The sequence below is a fragment of the Oncorhynchus mykiss genome, chromosome 18 (genome assembly GCF_013265735.2).
Source record: "Oncorhynchus mykiss isolate Arlee chromosome 18, USDA_OmykA_1.1, whole genome shotgun sequence".
NCBI classification, from domain to species: domain Eukaryota; kingdom Metazoa; phylum Chordata; class Actinopteri; order Salmoniformes; family Salmonidae; genus Oncorhynchus; species Oncorhynchus mykiss.
Genome location: NC_048582.1, coordinates 6,001,495 through 6,023,898, shown reverse-complemented (window position 1 = coordinate 6,023,898; position 22,404 = coordinate 6,001,495). Strand labels below are relative to the sequence as shown.

The 22,404-nt window shown below is 48.4% G+C and overlaps 3 protein-coding genes across 7 annotated transcripts in view; 2 read left to right on the top strand and 1 right to left on the bottom strand.

Moving 5' to 3' along the window:
- LOC118936560 (transmembrane and coiled-coil domain-containing protein 3-like) overlaps positions 1–2,890 on the top strand; it is a 30,142-nt gene extending 27,252 nt beyond the window's left edge. Inside the window, exon 15 of one of the 2 annotated variants that reach the window (XR_005037304.1) lies at positions 1,792–2,042. Coding sequence is in view for 1 of the 2 variants with exons in the window: in XM_036951177.1 (XP_036807072.1) it covers positions 1,792–1,938 (147 nt within the window). In the remaining variant the exon portion in view is untranslated. Of the gene's footprint in view, positions 1–1,791 lie in introns of both variants that reach the window. The other variant, XM_036951177.1, reaches the window with a different exon arrangement.
- Positions 2,891–3,010: 120 nt separating this feature from the next.
- Positions 3,011–17,442, top strand: LOC110495371 (transcription factor Dp-1). 4 transcript variants are annotated; one of them, XM_036951275.1, is made up of 12 exons: positions 3,011–3,153; positions 4,547–4,630; positions 6,365–6,431; positions 7,062–7,165; positions 7,780–7,901; positions 9,549–9,720; positions 9,916–10,062; positions 11,448–11,516; positions 13,072–13,223; positions 14,253–14,419; positions 14,532–14,610; positions 14,836–17,442. In XM_036951275.1, the coding sequence occupies exons 2-12, from the start codon at positions 4,619–4,621 to the stop codon at positions 14,960–14,962; spliced, it is 1,218 nt and encodes a 405-aa protein (XP_036807170.1). In that variant the 5' UTR covers positions 3,011–3,153; positions 4,547–4,618; the 3' UTR covers positions 14,963–17,442. The 4 variants fall into 4 exon arrangements, with proteins under 4 accessions (XP_036807170.1, XP_036807173.1, XP_036807171.1 ...); XM_036951276.1 differs by lacking the exon at positions 3,011–3,153 and adding an exon at positions 3,177–3,436; XM_036951277.1 differs by lacking the exon at positions 3,011–3,153 and adding an exon at positions 3,917–4,066.
- Positions 16,457–22,155, bottom strand: LOC110519329 (potassium-transporting ATPase subunit beta). Its single transcript, XM_036951284.1, has 7 exons — positions 21,726–22,155; positions 20,863–20,991; positions 20,163–20,276; positions 19,753–19,952; positions 19,546–19,608; positions 19,278–19,370; positions 16,457–17,291 (listed from the first exon to the last, which is right to left on the bottom strand). Exons 1-7 carry the CDS (start codon positions 21,835–21,837, stop codon positions 17,133–17,135), a joined length of 870 nt encoding a protein of 289 aa, XP_036807179.1. The 5' UTR covers positions 21,838–22,155; the 3' UTR covers positions 16,457–17,132.
- Positions 22,156–22,404: the final 249 nt, after the last annotated feature.

The following is a 22,404-nucleotide window of genomic DNA, read 5'->3' as shown; positions in this document are numbered from 1 at the left end:
CACTACCCCTAACCACTACCCCTAACCACTACCCCTAACCACTACCCCTAGACACTACTCCTAACCACTACCCCTAGACACTACTCCTAACCACTACCCCTAGACACTACTCCTAACCACTACCCCTAGACACTACTCCTAACCACTACCCCTAGACACTACTCCTAACCACTACCCCTAACCACTACCCCTAGACACTACCCCTAACCACTACTCCTAACCACTACCCCTAGACACTACTCCTAACCACTACCCCTAACCACTACCCCTAACCACTACTCCTAACCACTACCCCTAACCACTACTCCTAACCACTACTCCTAACCACTACCCCTAACCACTACCCCTAACCACTACCCCTAACCACTACCTCTAACCACTACCCCTAACCACTACTCCTAACCACTACTCCTAACCACTACCCCTAACCACTACTCAAAGACACTACCACTAACCACTACTCCTAACCACTACTCCTAACCACTACCCCTAGACACTACTCCTAACCACTACCCCTAACCACTACCCCTAACCACTACTCCTAACCACTACCCCTAACCACTACTCCTAACCACTACTCCTAACCACTACTCCTAACCACTACTCCTAACCACTACTCCTAACCACTACCCCTAGACACTACTCCTAACCACTACCCCTAACCACTACCCCTAACCACTACTCCTAACCACTACTCCTAACCACTACTCCTAACCACTACCCCTAACCACTACCCCTAACCACTACCCCTAACCACTACTCCTAACCACTACTCCTAACCACTACTCCTAACCACTACCCCTAACCACTACCCCTAACCACTACCCCTAACCACTACTCCTAACCACTACTCCTAACCACTACTCCTAACCACTACTCCTAACCACTACTCCTAACCACTACTCCTAACCACTACCCCTAACCACTACTCCTAACCACTACCCCTAACCACTACCCCTAACCACTACCCCTCGACACTACTCTTAACCACTACCCCTAGACACTACCCCTAACCTTTACCCCTAACCTCTACCCCTAGACACTACTTGAAGATGTTTATGGCAATTGCAAGATGAATACATACAGGATCTAGAATACAACTGTCCTCTTCTTCCCCAGGTGTACCTGCTGGTTCTGTGTCACCACTCTGTCCTCTTCTTCCCCGGGTGTACCTGCTGGTTCTGTGTCACCACTCTGTCCTCTTCTTCCCCAGGTGTGCCTGCTGGTTCTCAGTGTCACCACTCTGTCCTCTTCTTCCCCAGGTGTACCTGCTGGTTCTGTGTCACCACTCTGTCCTCTTCTTCCCCAGGTGTACCTGCTGGTTCTGTGTCACCACTCTGTCCTCTTCTTCCCCAGGTGTACCTGCTGGTTCTCAGTGTCACCACTCTGTCCTCTTCTTCCCCAGGTGTACCTGCTGGTTCTCAGTGTCACCACTCTGTCCTCTTCTTCCCCAGGTGTACCTGCTGGTTCTCAGTGTCACCACTCTGTCCTCTTCTTCCCCAGGTGTACCTGCTGGTTTTCAGTGTCACCACTCTGTCCTCTTCTTCCCCAGGTGTACCTGCTGGTTCTCAGTGTCACCACTCTGTCCTCTTCTTCCCCAGGTGTACCTGCTGGTTCTGTGTCACCACTCTGTCCTCTTCTTCCCCAGGTGTACCTGCTGGTTCTGTGTCACCACTCTGTCCTCTTCTTTCCCAGGTGTACCTGCTGGTTCTCAGTGTCACCACTCTGTCCTCTTCTTCCCCAGGTGTACCTGCTGGTTCTGTGTCACCACTCTGTCCTCTTCTTTCCCAGGTGTACCTGCTGGTTCTCAGTGTCACCACTCTGAGTCTTCTGCTGGCTCCGGTGTTGTGGAGAGCCGCCACACACAAGTGGGTCCCTCGAGCCGAACGCAAGACGCTCGCCCGCCCGCCCCCGCTGCTGCCACACCCAGCAGACTGAAGCCCATAGGGGCCCTGTAAAAGGGCCGAAGGGTCAAAGGTCATTCTCCCTCTTTCCATGGAGAAAATCGTAATGACCCATTATCTTTGGGTCATTGGTTGCATCCAAAATGGCACCCTGTTCCCTACATAGTGCACTACTTTAGATCAGGGCTCTATGTAGGGAATAGGGCTCTGGTCTAAAGGAAGTGCACTATATATAACGAATAGGGTGCCATTTGAGATGCGATCATTGTAGAACGGTTTTACATGTCCTCGTTGTTGTCTTGACTGTCATTCCTCCTATAGTAGTTATGGAGGAATCCCTGATGAGACCCTTTTGGTTTGTGACGTCACAATGATGGTGATGACATATTCCCTTCCAGGGAATATTATTAGTCTGGGGTTGCATATGGATCAGTTTCATCTGGACCGAACCTGGGAGAAAGACAGGCCAAGGTTTTAACAGTTCAACTTTCCATTTAGTATGTTTGAATGTCCTGCTGATACTGTAAAGTCTCAGTGTTCTAACCAAACACGGACACATAGAGACTGTATGTATGGGTTGTTTATGTCAGGGCTTTACATGTATGTACGCGTTATTGCACTCCTATGGCATCTAATGCTGTAAAAGGTTTATTTTTTCTTATGTTTCAGTGACTGTTTCCTATATGTTTTATGGTGTACTGTACTGTAGCCCGACTGGAAGAAAAGACAACTAGAAGACTTCCTGCTAATACATCATGCAAGGGAGAAATAAAGATATAGCATTGTATTTATTAGGCCAGTTATAGTTAGATTATGTATAAATGTTACAATGGAAATAAGGGGGTCATTCCAAGCACAATAAATTCCCATTTTACATTATGTTGTGTTAGGTTGGAGTTTGTTTAATATTCAACAAAATACAAAAGTTGTACATTATTTAATTAAAAAATGTCGTTATTTATTAAAAGATTGGTTTATTGGTTAGGGAGGAGATGTCCTGTTTTTATAATGTTATATTTGAATATTGTCTGTCTCGTCCAATGAAATGTTTTGATATCGTTCTGTAGGTGTGGTCTATACTTCCCGCGTGATGACGTTTACTTTGTGCGTGTCCAATAGTTTCTTTCACATTTCAGACACCGCCAAGCTCAGTTTGGAGTCGCACAACTCTGGAAGCTCAGCAGCCGGAGATCTCAGTCGGAGTTTGGGACAAATGCTAACAGCTGACTCGGGAGATAAAATCAGAAAAGTGACTTTCATTCTTCCAACTTAATTGATTTATTGATGAAGTATTAGAGTTAGTTACATTTTGTACGCTGAGCAATTACGTTTTTATTTCGCTGGGTTTCAGTTTCAGTGGAGTAGAAGTAGTTAACTAGCGTACGTTAGCTAACGTCACTGTCCATCAAATGTATGACTGTTGCACCTAACGCTATCGATCAAATGCAGAGGCCACTCGAAGCCGTTTAGCTAAGCAAAATCGAAATAAGTTTGACTTGTGGCATGTCATTCAATCACATTTCTACCCATAGGTAAGGTAGCGAACTTAGCCTGCTAGGAGTACAAAATGTAAAATATATTTATCTTAATTTTTTAGCTAGCTGGCTACAAAAATGGCTGACTCGGCTTCTAGCTAGCAGGTAGTTAACGTCCTCTAGTGAGTGCACTCTACCGTAAATAAAACATTATTGTCCACATTATCGTTACTAACTAATGAATGTCGAACCGAAAAGCGGTTTTATCAAACAATAACCTTAACGTTAACTGACTGGCTATTAATTCAAACAACTCCTATCGTTGCGATGAGCTAACGTTAGCCAATAAATAGCCTGTGTCGACAGGCAGAACGAACTAGCATGTTGCGTGCTAACTTTAGGACAAACAACATGCTAGCTAGCCATCTGTCAAGCTTGCCAAGCAACCATCTTGACTGAAATTGCTACAAGTCATTCGTTCAATTACTTTCTGTCTTTGTAAAGATGCAGCTAACTAGCTAATTGAAAACCTTTGATCTTGGACTCTGAAACGTTTTGTGTTAACTTGCTAGTTTATGTTTGCTTCGCTAACGTTAGTTTTAGCTAGTTTCCTGTTTGGAGGTTCATTTCGACCTCATCTGGCTGCAGTAACTGGGAGTTGCGGATCAAGAACAACGAGTGAGAAAGGTCATGTACAATGGTGGTTCACCTAACTTTCTTGCTAACTATATCTAGCCCAAGCTGCGAAACATGTACGATTGCATGTAGACTAATGCGTAGTCAGCTTCTGGATCCAAATAGCCGCTGTTGTGCTTCCCCTGTCCGTCTATGGGAACCTTCTGTCGTTCATTGTTGTATTTGCGCGGTTAGGCCTATGTTCTGTTCTCAATGGCCCATAGTTGGCAATAACTTCAGTGCGGAGACCGATTTATGTTGTATGTTGAAACCAAGTTGTTTCCAAAGCTTCCATGCGGCCTAGTGGAGTGTTGTGGTTTGAATCCCTCGGGGGATAAAGCCAGTCTATTCCAACCTTGTAAAATAAAGTTAAACAGAAACAGTTTAGCCCGTCTACAATACATGTCCATTCTGCATTTCTTCTACGATCTTAGTTTTATAACACTGAACTGGAGGTATCCCCCCCCCCCCCCTTTCCATATTTTGCTTTAGGGAAGCAATTGCTGAACATCCCAAAGAAACCTTCTAGAAGACTTCATCTCCCACACATAAGGAGCTGATATCATGGCAATGGATGTGAGTTCTGGGCCAGTGTTATACAGTGTGCAACCTGTCGTACTGCACCAGAGTTATAGTGTGCAACCTGTCGTTCTGGGCCAGAGTTATAGTGTGCAACCTGTCGTTCTGGGCCAGAGTTATAGTGTGCAACCTGTCGTTCTGGGCCAGAGTTATAGTGTGCAACCTGTCGTTCTGGGCCAGAGTTATAGTGTGCAACCTGTCGTTCTGGGCCAGAGTTATAGTGTGCAACCTGTCGTTCTGGGCCAGAGTTATAGTGTGCAACCTGTCGTTCTGGGCCAGAGTTATAGTGTGCAACCTGTCGTTCTGGGCCAGAGTTATAGTGTGCAACCTGTCGTTCTGGGCCAGAGTTATAGTGTGCAACCTGTCGTTCTGGGCCAGAGTTAGTGTGCAACCTGTCGTTCTGGGCCAGAGTTAGTGTGCAACCTGTCGTTCTGGGTCAGAGTTATAGTGTGCAACCTGTCATACTGCACCAGAGTTATAGTGTGCAACCTGTCGTTCTGGGCCAGAGTTAGTGTGCAACCTGTCGTTCTGGGCCAGAGTTAGTGTGCAACCTGTCGTTCTGGGTCAGAGTTATAGTGTGCAACCTGTCGTTCTGGGCCAGAGTTAGTGTGCAACCTGTCGTTCTGGGCCAGAGTTAGTGTGCAACCTGTCGTTCTGGGCCAGAGTTATAGTGTGCAACCTGTCGTTCTGGGCCAGAGTTATAGTGTGCAACCTGTCATACTGCACCAGAGTTATAGTGTGCAACCTGTCATTCTGGGCCAGAGTTATAGTGTGCAACCTGTCGTTCTGGGCCAGAGTTATAGTGTGCAACCTGTCGTTCTGGGCCAGAGTTATAGTGTGCAACCTGTCATACTGCACCAGAGTTATAGTGTGCAACCTGTCGTTCTGGGCCAGAGTTATAGTGTGCAACCTGTCGTTCTGGGCCAGAGTTATAGTGTGATATAATACAATACAATTAGAATGAGTATTAATTCTACAGTGGAACTTTTTTCTTCTCCGACCATCCAGATCCAGTTTTAGATCATTGCTTCAGGGCAGAACACACAACTAGATTGATTAACTTCCCTTTGTGGTTTGAGTGGTACAGGCTAAGTTGCTTTGAAGACCTTATCAACTTCCTGATTTAGCAGTGGTGGGTCTCACCATACCAAGTGGTTATTGATACTTCCTGGTTTAGCGGTGGTGGGTCTCACCATACCAAGTGGTTATTGATACTTCCTGGTTTAGCAGTGGTGGGTCTCACCATACCAAGTGGTTATTGATACTTCCTGGTTTAGCAGTGGTGGGTCTCACCATACCAAGTGGTTGTTGATACTTCCTGATTTTAGTTGCTTGCTGGTGTGCAATTATCATCTGACAAACAACTTTAAACATTATTTGACCATCTCCTTCCATTCACAGTAACTAGTGGTTTATGCTCCACCATTTGGGAAACACTGGACTAGTGTCCACCCACCTACACAGTTCAAGATGATCGCGGAGGTCCTCAAACTCTAGTGTACACAGATCGATGCTCAATTGTTCACTCAAAGGTTGCCATGGAAATGGAGCAACACTCACAGTAAACACATTTAGTAATCCATTGACCTCGGTCCAGCAGCACCTCCTAGCTCCAGTCTAGTATAAAGCCAACTAGTGAGGAGAAGAGAATCTAGAGAAGTTTGTAGCTCCTGGTGTTTCCATGGTGACAGTGTGGTTGGTGTGGCCATAACAGAACATTGTGGTCTTTAGGCGGCTGTGATCGGTGCCAACGGAGAGATGAAGGTTTTCTACAACCAGAACCTCAGTCCCAGCAAAGGTAGGTAGCCACATCACCCAGGGTTTCCCCTAGTTATTTTAGTATAGGTGGACTGCACACTGGTGAACACTGGCAGGGAGGAGTAAGACTTGGACAGGGGTGGCTGTACTAGAGAAACGCTAGAAGCATTATGATAATCAGCCGCTCCTCCTGCAGGATGGGAGTTGATGGCAGGCTGGGACTCTCGCCTAACTAACAGAGGAGGGCAGTGTTGCCCCCTATTGAGACGTTCTCTCTGTGGCCAATCACGTCGTAAGTGATTCCAGGGAGCGGATCTCAATTAGGATTGTCGCGGTACCTCTGTGGCAAGGAAACAAAACATCAAGCAGTTTTAATTTCTTGAGGAAAACGGTCCTTCTGTTAGAAACCAACAGCATTATGTTGTCACCTGGAGTCCCATTTATTCATTCAGCAAACTATAGCACCCACAATTTTACATAAAGCTGATTTTTTTTTTTTTATACGACTGGAGTTCAGTCTAATTCATGTTTTTTTTTCCCATGGGTAATCTGGTGTGATGGTGATACTGGTACCTTGACAACCCAATCTCAAGTAGTGCACTATATAGGGAATGGGGTGCTATTTGGGATGCACCCCCTGGTGTTATAAGTGTTCTTCCTGTCCCTCCAGGTGTCCTGTCCCTGGTGACAGTCCACCCACAGTCTCTCTCTGTGGGGAAACAACTGCTTCCCAAAACCCTGGGGCCCTCCAACGTCAACATCGCCCCACACATGGTGAGACACAACACTACCACTTCTAAGAACCCCTCTCCTCCTCGTCCTGTCTGAGGGCCCCTCTCCTCCTGTCTGAGGGCTCCTGTCTGAGGGCCCCTCTCCTCCTGTCTGAGGGCCCCTCTCCTCCTGTCTGAGGGCCCCTCTCCTCCTGTCTGAGGGCCCCTCTACTCCTGTTACTACGGAAGCACTGGGCTTCCCATGTCTCCCTGGCGATAAAGCCTTCATACTAACTTTGAACAAGGCAGGACGACCTGTGTGTGTGTGTGACCTGTGTGCATGTGTGTGTGACCTGTGTGCATAAGCTAATCACAAACCCTTCAGTCAGCGGGATTATAATAAGAACTCCTCATCGACATGATCATCCTATGAGCCCCAGAGCTCAGGGTTCAGCTAGAGATGCATAGACATAGAAACCCTAGTTCTATAGAGAGATCTAGACCCCAGCCACGATATGTTGATCTGGCTAGCCGCCATAGCTTCTAGTATGGTGTAGATATATGCTATATAGATCGCTCCTCAGTGCTTTGAAAGAAGCACATACATTTTAATTTCTTTCATTTATTGCTATTTTAAATGTTATGTCTGCATGGTAACTGTCCCTCCCTCTGTCTCAGGTGATGGGTACCCCTCAGAGGCCCAGTGGGTCAGGGGGGTTAGTGATGGGCAGCCCTCACACACCCAGTACCCAGTACAGACCACAGAGCCAGCCCCCTGATGCCTCTCCCTGGTCCACCGGGTAAGACACATACACAATTGTATACAAACACTCCTCATGCTGGTTATGGTCAGCTGGTCGTTATGGTCACCTGGTTGTTATGGTCAGCTGGTCGTTATGGTCAGCTGGTCGTTATGGTCAGCTGGTCGTTATGGTCAGCTTTAGGTCAATTCTCAGCAAGGAGGCTGGCTGACTTCTTGGGAATGTTCTCTCTCTCGTTAAGAGAGTGACATGTCACTACATTAAAGTATTCACACCCCTGGGCTTTTCCCCAGTTTTGTTGCTACAATGTAGGAGTACAATGTAGGAGTACATTTGGGTTGAATTGTTGCTTTTTGTCAATGATCTACACAAAATACTGTGGGGGAAATTATTTATACAATTTTTTTGATGGAAAATAAAATCCGATATATCTTGATTAGATAATTATTCAATTCAACCCCCCTCTAGATTACAGCGGTGAGTCTTTCTGGGTAATAAGTCTGTAGAAGCTTTACACACCTGGATTGTACAATATTTGCCCATTTGTTCTTTAAAAAAAGCTCCGTCAGCCATTTTCAAGTCTCGCCGTAGATTTTCAAGATTTAGGTCAACTGTTACTCGGCCACTCAGGAACATTCAATGTCTTCTTGGTAAGGAACTCCAGTGTAGATTTGGCCTTATGTTTTAGGTTATTGTCCTGCTGAAAGGTGAATTTGTCTCCCAGTGTCTGTTGGAAAGCAGACTAGGTTTTCCTCTAGGATTTTGCCTGTGCTTATAGCTGTATTCTGTTTTATTTTTATCCTAAACTCCCTTGTCATTGCCAACGACAAGCATACCCATAACATGATGCAGCCACCACAATACTTGAAAATATGAAGTGAAAATCAGTGATGAGTTGGATCTGCCCCAAACATAACACTTTGTATTCAGGACATTGGAAAACCTCCCTGGTCTTTGTGGTTTAATCTATGTTTGAAATTCACTGCTCGACTAAGGGACATTACAGATAATTGCATGTGTGGGGTACAGAGATGAGGTAGTCATTTATAAATGTTAAACACTATTACTGCTCACTTATGTGACTTGTTAAGCACATTTTTACTTCTAAACATATTTAGGCTTGCCATAACAAAAGGGTTGAATACTTATTGACTCAAGACATTTCAGATTTCATTTAAAACATTTCTAAAAATATAATTCCACTTTGACATGATGGGGTAGTGTGTGTGTGTGTGGATCAGTGACACAACAAGGGGTGTGAATACTTTCTGAAGGCACTGTATGAAGGAACTTCTCTCTTCCTAGTCTATCTCTACATCAGCCATACTCAACTGGCGGATAGCGGTCATTCCTGCTCTGACTGCTTCTCTCTCAAACTCCTGCTCTGACTGACTTCTTCTTCTCTCTCAAACTCCTGCGCTGACTGACTTCGTCTTCTCTCTCAAACTCCTGCTCTGACTGACTTCTTCTTCTCTCTCAAACTCCTGCGCTGACTGACTTCTTCTTCTCTCTCAAACTCCTGCGCTGACTGACTTCTTCTTCTCTCTCAAACTCCTGCGCCGACTGACTTCTTCTTCTCTCTCAAACTCCTGCGCCGACTGACTTCTTCTCTCATTCCTGCTCTGTCTTCTCTCAAATTCCTGTTCTGCCTTCTTCTCTCAAACTCCTGCTCTGCCTGTGTTCCAGGAAGCGTGGTACTGGTAAGAAGGGGGATAAGAACGGGAAGGGTCTTAGGCATTTCTCCATGAAGGTGTGTGAGAAGGTGCAGAAGAAGGGAGTAACTACCTACAATGAGGTGGCTGACGAGCTCGTGGCAGAGTTCAGCGCCAACGACACCCTCCTCTCGCCCGGCGACTCGGTGAGACACACAGCCAATCAAAAACCATCAGACCAGGGTTTCATCCGTACAACAAATAGCCCAATCCGAGTCCAAGATGCACACTGGTTCTGTACAGCCCTAATGGGCCCCGAGTCAGAAGTAGTGCACTATAAAGGGAATAGGGAGCCATTGGGGAAACGACAGCAGCTCTGTCTCTCTCTCTCCCCTCCGCAGCATTCCTACGACCAGAAGAACATCCGACGGCGTGTGTACGACGCGCTCAACGTGCTCATGGCCATGAACATCATCTCTAAAGAGAAGAAAGAGATCCGGTGGATCGGCCTGCCCACCAACTCAGCCCAGGAGTGTCAGAGCCTGGAGGTAAGAGATCAGGTGGATCGGCCTGCCCACCAACTCAGCCCAGGAGTGTCAGAGCCTGGAGGTAAGAGATCAGGTGGATCGGCCTGCCCACCAACTCAGCCCAGGAGTGTCAGAGCCTGGAGGTAAGAGATCCGGTGGATCGGCCTGCCCACCAACTCAGCCCAGGAGTGTCAGAGCCTGGAGGTAAGAGATCCGGTGGATCGGCCTGCCCACCAACTCAGCCCAGGAGTGTCAGAGCCTGGAGGTAAGAGATCCGGTGGATCGGCCTGCCCACCAACTCAGCCCAGGAGTGTCAGAGCCTGGAGGTAAGAGATCAGGATGGTCAGAGCCTGGAGGTAAGAGATCGGGAGGGTCAGAGCCCAGAGGTAAGAGATCAGGTGGCTCGGCCTGCCCACCAACTCAGCCCAGGAGTGTCAGCTTGGAGGTAAGAGATCAGGTGGATCGGCCTGCCCAGGAGTGTCAGAGCCTGGAGGTAAGAGATCAGGTGGATCGGCCTGCCCACCAACTCAGCCCAGGAGTGTCAGAGCCTGGAGGTAAGAGATCGGGAGGGTCGGCCTGCCCACCAACTCAGCCCAGGAGTGTCAGAGCCTGGAGGTAAGAGATCAGGTGGATCGGCCTGCCCACCAACTCAGCCCAGGAGTGTCAGAGCCTGGAGGTAAGAGATCCGGTGGATCGGCCTGCCCACCAACTCAGCCCAGGAGTGTCAGAGCCTGGAGGTAAGAGATCCGGTGGATCGGCCTGCCCACCAACTCAGCCCAGGAGTGTCAGAGCCTGGAGGTAAGAGATCCGGTGGATCGGCCTGCCCACCAACTCAGCCCAGGAGTGTCAGAGCCTGGAGGTAAGAGATCAGGTGGATCGGCCTGCCCACCAACTCAGCCCAGGAGTGTCAGAGCCTGGAGGTAAGAGATCGGGAGGGTCAGAGCCCAGAGGTAAGAGATCAGGTGGCTCGGCCTGCCCACCAACTCAGCCCAGGAGTGTCAGCTTGGAGGTAAGAGATCAGGTGGATCGGCCTGCCCACCAACTCAGCCCAGGATTGTCAGAGCCTGGAGGTAAGAGATCGGGAGGGTCAGAGCCCGGAGGTGTAAGAGATCGGGAGGGTCAGAGCCCGGAGGTGTAAGAGATCGGGAGGGTCAGAGCCCGGAGGTGTAAGAGATCGGGAGGGTCAGAGCCCGGAGGTGTAAGAGATCGGGAGGGTCAGAGCCCGGAGGTGTAAGAGATCGGGAGGGTCAGAGCCCGGAGGTGTAAGAGATCGGGAGGGTCAGAGCCCGGAGGTGTAAGAGATTGGGAGGGTCAGAGCCCGGAGGTGTAAGAGATCGGGAGGGTCAGAGCCCGGAGGTGTAAGAGATCGGGAGGGTCAGAGCTTGATGTATTCCTGTCATTGTCAGGTGGAGAGACAGAGACGACTAGAGAGGATCAACCAGAAACAGTCTCAGCTTCAGGAGCTCATTCTACAGGTAAACACCCCCTTCACTGTGGGAACATACACGCCTATTAGAAGACGCTCACCCGGTCTTGCTGGTGGCTTCAACGTTGCCTGAATGTCATCTCAACGACGTTGACTGAGCGGTATCACAACGTTGTGTGAATGTCATCTCAACGACGTTGACTGAGCGGTATCACAACGTTGTGTGAATGTCATCTCAACGACGTTGACTGAGCGGTATCACAACGTTGTGTGAATGTCATCTCAACGACGTTGACTGAGCGGTATCACAACGTTGTGTGAATGTCATCTCAACGACGTTGACTGAGCGGTATCACAACGTTGTGTGAATGTCATCTCAACGACGTTGACTGAGCGGTATCACAACGTTGTGTGAATGTCATCTCAACGACGTTGACTGAGCGGTATCACAACGTTGTGTGAATGTCATCTCAACGACGTTGACTGAGCGGTATCACAACGTTGTGTGAATGTCATCTCAACGACGTTGACTGAGCGGTATCACAACGTTGTGTGAATGTCATCTCAACGACGTTGACTGAGCGGTATCACAACGTTGTGTGAATGTCATCTCAACGACGTTGACTGAGCGGTATCACAACGTTGTGTGAATGTCATCTCAACGACGTTGACTGAGCGGTATCACAACGTTGCGTGAATGTCATCTCAACGACGTTGACTGAGCGGTATCACAACGTTGCGTGAATGTCATCTCAACGACGTTGACTGAGCGGTATCACAACGTTGCGTGAATGTCATCTCAACGACGTTGACTGAGCGGTATCACAACGTTGTGTGAATGTCATCTCAACGACGTTGACTGAGCGGTATCACAACGTTGTGTGAATGTCATCTCAACGACGTTGACTGAGCGGTATCACAACGTTGTGTGAATGTCATCTCAACGACGTTGACTGAGCGGTATCACAACGTTGTGTGAATGTCATCTCAACGACGTTGACTGAGCGGTATCACAACGTTGTGTGAATGTCATCTCAACGACGTTGACTGAGCGGTATCACAACGTTGCGTGAATGTCATCTCAACGACGTTGACTGAGCGGTATCACAACGTTGCGTGAATGTCATCTCAACGACGTTGACTGAGCGGTATCACAACGTTGCGTGAATGTCATCTCAACGACGTTGACTGAGCGGTATCACAACGTTGCCTGAATGTCATCTCAACGACGTTGACTGAGCGGTATCACAACGTTGCGTGAATGTCATCTCAACGACGTTGACTGAGCGGTATCACAACGTTGTGTGAATGTCATCTCAACGACGTTGACTGAGCGGTATCACAACGTTGTGTGAATGTCATCTCAACGACGTTGACTGAGCGGTATCACAACGTTGTGTGAATGTCATCTCAACGACGTTGACTGAGCGGTATCACAACGTTGTGTGAATGTCATCTCAACGACGTTGACTGAGCGGTATCACAACGTTGTGTGAATGTCATCTCAACGACGTTGACTGAGCGGTATCACAACGTTGTGTGAATGTCATCTCAACGACGTTGACTGAGCGTTATCACAACGTTGTGTGAATGTCTCGGTGCAGCAAATAGCGTTCAAGCGTCTGGTGCAGCGGAATCGTACGGCGGAGCAGCAGGCGGGCAGGGCTCCGCCCCCAAACTCTGTCATCAACCTGCCCTTCATCATCATCAACACCTCCAAGAGGACCGTCATCGACTGCAGCATCTCCAACGACAAGTAAGAGACCGGAGACTCAGGAATACACACGCAATTACTCTAGTCCTGTTTCACTCCTGTGTGTTATATTCATGTCCCAACTCCCTTTGAGACACCTTGGGACATGGGGGTGATGGTTGGGGGTTGGGACATGGGGGTGATGGGGGTGATGCTTGGAGGTTGGGACATGGGGGTGATGCTTGGAGGCTGGGACATGGGGGTGATGCTTGGAGGTTGGGACATGGGGGTGATGCTTGGAGGCTGGGACATGGGGGTGATGCTTGGAGGCTGGGACATGGGGGTGATGCTTGGAGGTTGGGACATGGGGGTGATGCTTGGAGGTTGGGACATGGGGGTGATGCTTGGAGGTTGGGACATGGGGGTGATGCTTGGAGGCTGGGACATGGGGGTGATGCTTGGAGGCTGGGACATGGGGGTGATGCTTGGAGGTTGGGACATGGGGGTGATGCTTGGAGGTTGGGACATGGGGGTGATGCTTGGAGGTTGGGACATGGGGGTGACTTCAAATTCAACACCAAACCTCATCTAATCATACCTGCCTCCTCCCCTCTCTCCTGCCTCTGCCCTCCCCCCTTCTCTCTCTCCTGCCTCTGCCCCCCCCCTTCTCTCTCTCCTGCCTCTGCCCCCCCCCCTTCTCTCTCTCCTGCCTCTGCCCCCCCCTTCTCTCTCTCCTGCCTCTGCCCCCCCCCTTCTCTCTCTCCTGCCTCTGCCCCCCCCCTTCTCTCTCTCCTGCCTCTGCCCCCCCCCTTCTCTCTCCTGCCTCTGCCCCCCCTTCTCTCTCTCCTGCCTCTGCCCCCCCCTTCTCTCTCTCCTGCCTCTGCCCCCCCCTTCTCTCTCTTGCCTCTGCCCCTCCCCCCCTCTCTCTTGCCTCTGCCCCTCCCCCCCTCTCTCTCTTGCCTCTGCCCCTCCCCCCCCCTCTCTCTCCTGCCTCTGCCCCTCCCCCCCCTCTTTCTCCTGCCTCTGCCCCTCCCCCCCCCCTCTCTCCTGCCTCTGCCCCCCCCCTCTCTCTGCCCCCCCTCCCCCCTCCAGGTTTGAGTACCTGTTCAACTTTGACAACATGTTTGAGATCCATGATGACATTGAGGTGTTGAAGAGAATGGGTCTGGCCTGTGGTCTGGAGGTGGGCCAGTGTTCACCAGAGGACCTGAAGGAAGCTCGTACCCTGGTGCCCAGAGCCCTGGAGCCCTATGTTACAGGTCAGTATGGCTGGTTCCCACAGAGCACCCTGTTCAGCGTGATATACTTGGGCTAGGTCTGTGTAAAGGAGGCGGTAGAAATTGTATTTTATTATAATCCCCCCCCCTCCAGAAATGGCCACGGGTCCAATAAGCAACGTCTACATCACAGGAGCCTCGTCTACAAACGGAGGAGGACGCCGTCACACAAGGTGAATCTCTTCTATAGAGATGTACTTCAGAGCTCATTTCCCTGTCTGGAGGGTGGAAGCCCTCGGTGGTGCTTCCCATGCTACAACAGGCTTTGTTTCAAGTGTGCCCTCTGTCCAACTCTATGATCTCTCTTTCTGAGCTCTTTTTTTTTTTCGATGTACAGGAAGTGATGTAACAGGCAGGTCTTGACTAATTCCATCTTCTGTTTCCTGCTGTATATTCAGTAGCTCCGATGGCACGGTGGCGTCCATTTCCAACGACTCACACTACAGCGCCTCGCGAGGCCACACCCCTGTGTCCTACATGGCAGACGAGGAAGAGGATGACGAAGACTACGACGACAATGATTAAATCAGTAGTTTCTCACTCGGCCAACTCTTAACAGCCCAGTCTGATGACTAACCAGCTGTGTTCCAAATGGCTTCCTATACCCAATATACTGAACTACTTTTGACCACGGCCATATTGGCACAGAAGTAGTGCACTGTGTAGGGAATAGTGCCATTTGGAATGCATGCAGCCCATGTCCCATGAACAAGTCTCTCTCCCTTCCTCCAGCTCCATCTCAGGCCTTCCCTCCACCCCACCAAGCTATCTACGAGGAGGCCCCTGCTTCTCCTTCCTCAGCTGCCTTCAGAATGCACAGAGCTCACCAACGCAATGGCCTTCTGGGAAACGTAGTCTTTGCTGACACTATGACTGTATAATGCCTTTTGTGGGAATTTTAATTTATTTTTTTCTCTCCTTCTGAAGCTGTGATTACTATGAGTATAATCTCCACAACGTGCTCCTCTTCAGCCCGCCTCCCCGTTACAGGAAATGGGGATCTTTCTCATGCCAAACTAGTTTTTTTTGTTGTTGTTTCTTGAGTGAACTGATGCACGGTCACAGAAAGATTCCCTCCAGAAACCTGAGATCTGCGTTGTGTGGCTGTATTACAGTATTTAACATCATGAACAGTAGTGATGTGTGTCATTGACATGACAGTGAAATGGCTTCCTATACAGCTCCCAGGGGAGAGAGAGTGTGTGTGTGTGTGTGTGTGTGTGTGTGTGTGTGTGTGTGTGTTTTGTACTTATTTGTAGTTATATTTTCTTATTTTGTGTGACTTTCTTCTGGCAGCTATTTTAAAGATGGGTCAGAATGTGTGTTTTTGGACGGTCACTTGGCCCTGCGTGTCACTGTGAATACCTACAGACAGCAGAGGCCAAATGTCCCTGTGTGTGAATACCTACAGACAGTAGAGGCCAAATGTCCCTGTGTGTGAGTACCTACAGACAGCAGAGGCCAAATGTCCCTGTGTGTGAGTACCTACAGACAGCAGAGGCCAAATGTCCCTGTGTGTGAATACCTACAGACAGCAGAGGCCAAATGTCCCTGTGTGTGAATACCTACAGACAGCAGAGGCCAAATGTCCCTGTGTGTGACGGTAGAGGAGGCAAGGCCACCCTATTCCCTTCTCAAAGCGAAGTGACCATGTTCATAATCTCAGAATTGGAGTCGAGAGAACGTTGTTGTAAATTGGAAGCGGTTCTCTGCCTGGCTGGCAGGCAGCCCGTTGAGATAGAAACGTACCAAAATGATTCTAAACATCTCAATGCTCTACTTAATGAACGACACCCAGAGTGAAGTAGCTGCGTATTATCAATGAAGGGAACTTTGGGGAGGATGGGGCCATTCATAGGGTTGTAACAAGCTCAAGACTTCAGGATTGTGGCAAAAGCCAAAATAGGGGAGTCCACTACAATGACCCCCCCCCCCCCCCCCTGAAAACATGTTGACTCTACAATACCATACCTTTTCTTTCTGTTATCTAATGAGTTTGGAAATGATAGAGAATAAATATAGAGGGTGTTTGAACTTGTTGTCTTTATGGATTTGAATACATGTTTAATATTTATGGTTTCATTATGATACAATGCATAGGTAACGTATTGGTTGTACAAGCAGCACTCCATTAACTCTATGTTAAATGCTCTTCCTAGAAGCTATATAAAAGAGTGAGGTCAAATGAAGCAGAACGACCACTGTCTGGACAGAGATGGTTGAATTTCCAGGTGAAATCTGGAGGTGAAAAACACATCTGTTCAGGTGAGGTGCTGGCAGAGTAGGACACTAGGAAGAAGAAAGGGGAGAGCCACACCCTCTAGGACCTCGGAGGCAATAACTGAATTACCATCACACCCTGAAGAAGACGGCTGGTCTGTCCAACCACTGGTTATTAGGTTGTTGTTGAGCTAGTGTGAGACTCCTTTTTCATGGGTTACCAGATTGCCTTGGTTGGGATCATAGACGAGGATAGATGGCTAGAACTGGGTGGGAACGTCGATGGGTTAAGGACATACCTGTTGACGAAATTGTGAAGATATCTTCCCACAGACTACTTTAAAATGGAGAAAGCCCTCAACTGCACTTCCCATTCTGTCATAATTGCAAAGATGAGGAACACTATCCAGCTCTATGGCTCTGACCATGGTTAGGACCTAGATGGTTGGATTGCTGGCTTGTCCAGTAAAATATATTATTTCAGAGCCTTGAGCAGGAAGACCACCTTCCCCTGGTATGGTTCGTATGAGTCTTGATAGGCGATGTTGTGGGCCACCACACGACACTGGATCTTAGCCTCCCTCTCTTTGACCAGGTGGAACTTCACAGCCACTAGAGGGTTAACGTAGGTGGGCTGTGTGGAGGAAGACCAAGAGAGGGTTCATACCAATCATGTTTATACGTAGTTGGATAGAGGGACCAACTGCCACAATGCTTGTTTTTAACAATTATGGCAAAGATGTGCTCTCTATCAAACTCTATGATAAAAGTGCCTTCAAGAAGTATTCAGACCCCTTGACTTTTTTTGTGAGTTTTATTCTAAAATGTATTTAAAAATAAAAAACACTCCTCGGCAATCTACACACAATAGCCCATCATGACAAAGCGAAAACATGTTTTTATACATTTCTGCAAATTGTATTAAAAATAAAAAAACATACCTTATTTACATAAGTATTAAGACCCTTTGCTATGAGACTCGAAGTTGAGCTCAGGTGCATCTTGTTTCCATTGATCATCCTTGAGATGTTTCTACAATTTGATTGGAGTTCACCTGTGATTAAATTCAATTGACTGAACATGATTTGGAAAGGCACACACCTGTCTATGTAAGGTCAGTGCACGGCAGGGCAAAAACTGAGGTCAAAGGAATTGTCCGAAGAGCTCCGAGACAGGATTGTGTCGAGGCACACATCTGGGGACCGCTACCAAAACATTTCTGCAGCATTAAAGGTCCCCAAGAACACAGAGGCCTCCATCATTCTTCAATGGAAGAAGTTTGGAAACACCAAGACTCTTCCTAGAGCTGGCTGCCCGGCCAAACTGAGCAATCGGGGGAGAAGGGTCTTGGTCAGGGAGGTGACCAAGAACCCGATGGTCACTCTGACAGAGCTCCTTTGTGCGTATGGTTGTCCTTCTGGAAGGTTCTCCCGTCTCTGCAGCACTCCATCAATCAGGCCTTTATGGTAGATCAGCCAGACGGAAGCCACTCCTCAGTAAAAGGCACATGACAGCCTGCTTGATGTTTGTCAAAAGGCACCTAAAGATTCTCAGACCATGAGAAACAAGATTCCCTGGTCTGATGAAATCAAGGTTGAAGTATTTGGCCTGAATGCCAAGCATCACATCTGGAGGAAACCTGGGACCATCCCTACGGTGAAGCATGGTGGTGGTAGTGTCAGGTTGTGGGGAGGTTTTTCAGCGGCAGGGACCGGGAGACTAGTCAGGATCAAGACAAAGATGAACGGAGCGAAGTACAGAGAGATCCTTGATGAAAACTTGCTCCAGAGTGCTCAGACTGGGGTGAAGGTTCTCCTTCCAACAGGACAACGACCCTAAACACAGCCAAGACATCGCAGGAGTGGCTTAAGGACAAGTCTTTGAGCCCAGACTTAAACCTGATCTAACATCTCTGGAGAATCCTGAAAATAGCTGTGCAGCGACGCTCCCCATCCAACCTGACAGAGCTTGAGAGGATCTGCAGAGAAGAATGGGAGAATCTCCCCAAACACAGGTCTGCCAAGCTTGTAGCGTCATCCCCAGAAGACTCAAGGCTGTAATCACTTCCAAAGTTGCTTCAGTAAAGAGTCTGAATACTTGTGAATGAAATGTGATATTTCCAGGTTGCAATATATATTATTTTACTGTTTTCGTTTTGTCATTACGGGCTGCAACGTAACAAAATGTGGAAAAAGTCAAGTGGTCTGAAAACTTTCTGAATGAACTGTGTGTCCATTGCTGTAAATCAATAGAGGGGGTTCATGTAGGGGTGTATCCATTAGTCTGACTTTTTTGCGAACGGAAACTGTTTACCCCAAATGGGTAGTGTTTTGCCTCACGAAATGTCGAACCGTTTACCCCAAATGGGAAGTGTTTTGCCTCATGAAATGTAGAGTTTGTATTGGACAAATTCAGGTTTATCCTTCCCCGGCTTGTTCCCTTTTGCTCTGTTCGCTTACGTTAGATTCCTAGATCAAATGGTGAATGGATTACAATGCAAAACGTTTTGCAACGGCATTTGACAAATGAATACACCCCAGGGGTAAGTGAACCATGCATTTGAGTTTCACAAAATAACGTGAGTTCCATGGAGAGAAGAAGACGTGGTTGTCGTGGTTACCTGAGCCAGTTTGCCGTAGTATGGGAAGTAGGACAGGTCGAAGGTTCCGTTGGTGGGGAAGTACTCGATCATGTCTATGTTCTCATGGCCACTCTGCGCGCACACACACACACACACACACCAACCATCCATTAAATACTGTTGGCAGACTAGATTTCACGTTCTGAGAAACTGTCTTCCTGGCCAGCCGTGTTGAGCAGAGCCACAGATTTATTTCCATATAAATATATGGCTTTGGTGTTGAGTAGCCATCTTGGTTTATACTCACCAGTATAGTGCAGTTCAAATGAGGAGCCATGCCTGTCCCGTTGTTGGGCAGGAAGTTGATGATCTGGGTTAGAAACGTCATGCATGTCAGTGCAATTTCCTAATAGGTTATAAATGTATTATAACGTGTTATAACCTCCTCACTTGTTGTAAATGTCATGTTCATAACATAAAGTAATATTTCCAGCTGGTCTGTGACTGAACGCACCCTGTTCATCTTGATGATGACGCAGGGCGTGGTGCCGTTGTAGCCGAACGTCGGGTCGTCCAGGCCGGAGCAGCGTCCCAGCATGCTCTGGGTGAAGCGGCAGGAGTACTTGGTATGGTGTGGAGCCTCAAACTTCTCCTGTTTGAAGTACTCTCCCTTGGTGCAGTTATGGTTAGACTGTTGAGACGTGTCGTTGTAGGCTGAGAGAGGAGTCAGCCAGAGAGGTAGAGGGGAGGGAGAGGGAAAAAATGAGGGATTTAATGATTTGTGATGCAGGGAGGTCAAAGCATTGACTAGCAGCTGTAGTAGGTTGGCTTGAGATAATTGACTGATCAAGTCTGAAATGGGATGGAAGCCTCAGGTCTGGACAACAGGAGTCCACTGTGTAGGGTGCCATCTTGGACACTGACGTTTGAGGAAGTTGCTGAGGCAGTTGGACATCTTCCTCTGGCTGGTTTTATCAGACAAGTTGTAGCTGAGTATTACATCCTCCTCAATGTATGTAGGTGGCCAGACCATCACCCCTACACACACACACACACACAACGCAGAGGTTAGCCGACACCATCCTAGATATGGTTTAGGAGATACAGAGATAGTTTAGGGGAGAGGGGGGGGGGGGGGGGGGGGTGGGAGAAAGGGGGGGAAGAGAAAAAGAGCGACAGAGTGTGAGGGGGGGGTGGGGGACTGAGAAGGAGAGAGGGGGGTAGACGGAGAGCAGGGAGGGCCAGAAGGAGAGAGTGAGAAAGAGAGAGGGGGGGGTAGACAGAGAGCAGGGAGGGCCAGAAAGAGAAGGAGCTGGAGGGGAGGGTGAAAGATGCAAGGGACAATATGTACTTCTTTACAGGAGCAGTAAACAGTAAATAGTGAAGGGACATTTTTACAAATGGGCTGAATCTGTGGGCCCTGGTCTAAAGTAGTGCACTATATAGGGAATAGGGTCCTGGTCTAAAGTAGTGCACTATATAGGGAATAGGGCTCTGGTCTAAAGTAGTGCACTATATAGGGAATAGGGTCTTGGTCTAAAGTAGTGCACTTTATAGGGAATAGGGTCCTGGTCTAAAGTAGTGCACTATATAGGGAATAGCAGGGTGCCATCTCAGTTGTTACCTGGTGATGTTAAGCGGTCCTGGTAGTCTGGAGTGTAGGGGTCCAGGGTGTACATCAGAGTCCAGATGGCCAGACAGAACAGGCCAGTCATTATCACATAGAACGCTACATAGTACAGACTGATGTACACTACAGAAGAGAGGATAGAGATGGAGGGGGGAGAGTGGGAGAGAGGCCGAGAGAGAGAGAGGAGGGGGGGAGAGTGGGAGAGGAGGGGGGAGAGTGAGAGAGAGACCGTGAGAGAGAGGGACAGAGAGAGAGGAGGGGGGGAGAGTGAGAGAGAGACCGGGAGAAAGAGAGAGAGGGAGTCAGTCTGTTCCTGCTTTAGCCAACTTCTCTTGCCTGGCTACATTCAACAATGATGATGACAGGGCTTGGTTGGTAAGGAGTCTGCCACCTCTTGGCCTGTCTGTGGTCTGGTTGTGTCTTTATGACTGACTGAAGCCTATTGGCCGAGGTGCCCTCTATGGGCGAGAGCTGTGGTTTATCTAAATGTGAGATCGTCCAGAGGTCAGAGGGAGAAGTCTCCCCTCACAAACCAACCAGCTTATCAGTCAAACTGCTCTCTCTTCAATCTAATGTCCACACACTGAAATAACACTACACACACTGAAATAACACTGCACACACTGATATCCAAAGGACACAGCAAAGTCAGGTGTGAGTTCTGTACTCTCGGGTCACTTTAATCTCATGGAGCCAGTTTAGATGAGTGTTTCAATTAAGTCTGAATATTGCATATACTCCAACAAACCAACAACAGCTTCTTTACCAGCTCAGACAAACACACACACACAGACACACACACACACACACACACAGACACACACACACACACATCTTTCCCACTCTGCAGTACATACCCCATTTCTCAGGTGTTCTTCCGAACATGGCGCCAGTGTCTGAGTTCCACACGAAGCGACCGAAGTCCTCACACCGCTGGCCACACGTCCTCTTCTCCTTCAGGGTTGCCATGTTGGTGGGCTATAGGATCCAGCTACACCAGGAGAGACCAGTGGGAGATGTGGAGAGATGCTGTGCAGGGAACAGGGATACCTCGTCACAATCTGGCAACCCGGCTTCACTCCTCACCTGGTTATGGTGTCTGAGAGAAACCTACTGTAGGACTTTTTTAAATTTCCTCCGTCTCTCAGTGGTTCCTTTGCTTTTTTTGGGATGTTTCTGTGCCTGTTTCTCTCAGCCTGTATTCTAATACAATACTACTGTTGTGTTCCTAGTTCTACTACTGTACAGCTGACCTCTCTCTCTCTGTGGTGTGACCTACACTATGTGACTGCGTACCCTTGGACTAGACTTTTATACGTGGTGATAAGGGCAGCCTCCGGGTGTAGGGACAGACGGGGGCGGGGCAGGGCCAACCCTGCTGTGACCTCACCCAACATCCCCTGTGTTCGCTGCTCAAACAGAACCCAAGAAGGCTGTGTGACCTTGGTGTGATACTCTACTGGTCTGTAACTAAATTATATGTCCAGGGACCTTGGTGTGATACTCTACTGCTCTGTAACTAAATGATATGTCCAG

Bases quoted from the DNA above. Each gene is read 5' to 3' on its own strand.
- LOC110519329 (XM_036951284.1), bottom strand. From the start codon at position 21,837: ATGGCAACCCTGAAGGAGAAGAGGACGTGTGGCCAGCGGTGTGAGGAC. The intron at 19,953-20,162 runs GTCAGTGTCCAA...CTCCTCTCTCAG, and splicing joins CCTCAGCAACTTCCTCAAAC to CCTACAACGACACGTCTCAA. The intron at 19,371-19,545 runs GTGAGTATAAAC...GTGTGCGCGCAG, and splicing joins ATTTGAACTGCACTATACTG to AGTGGCCATGAGAACATAGA.
- LOC110495371 (XM_036951275.1), top strand. The intron at 7,166-7,779 runs GTGAGACACAAC...CCTCTGTCTCAG, and splicing joins TCAACATCGCCCCACACATG to GTGATGGGTACCCCTCAGAG. The intron at 13,224-14,252 runs GTAAGAGACCGG...TCCCCCCTCCAG, and splicing joins TGCAGCATCTCCAACGACAA to GTTTGAGTACCTGTTCAACT.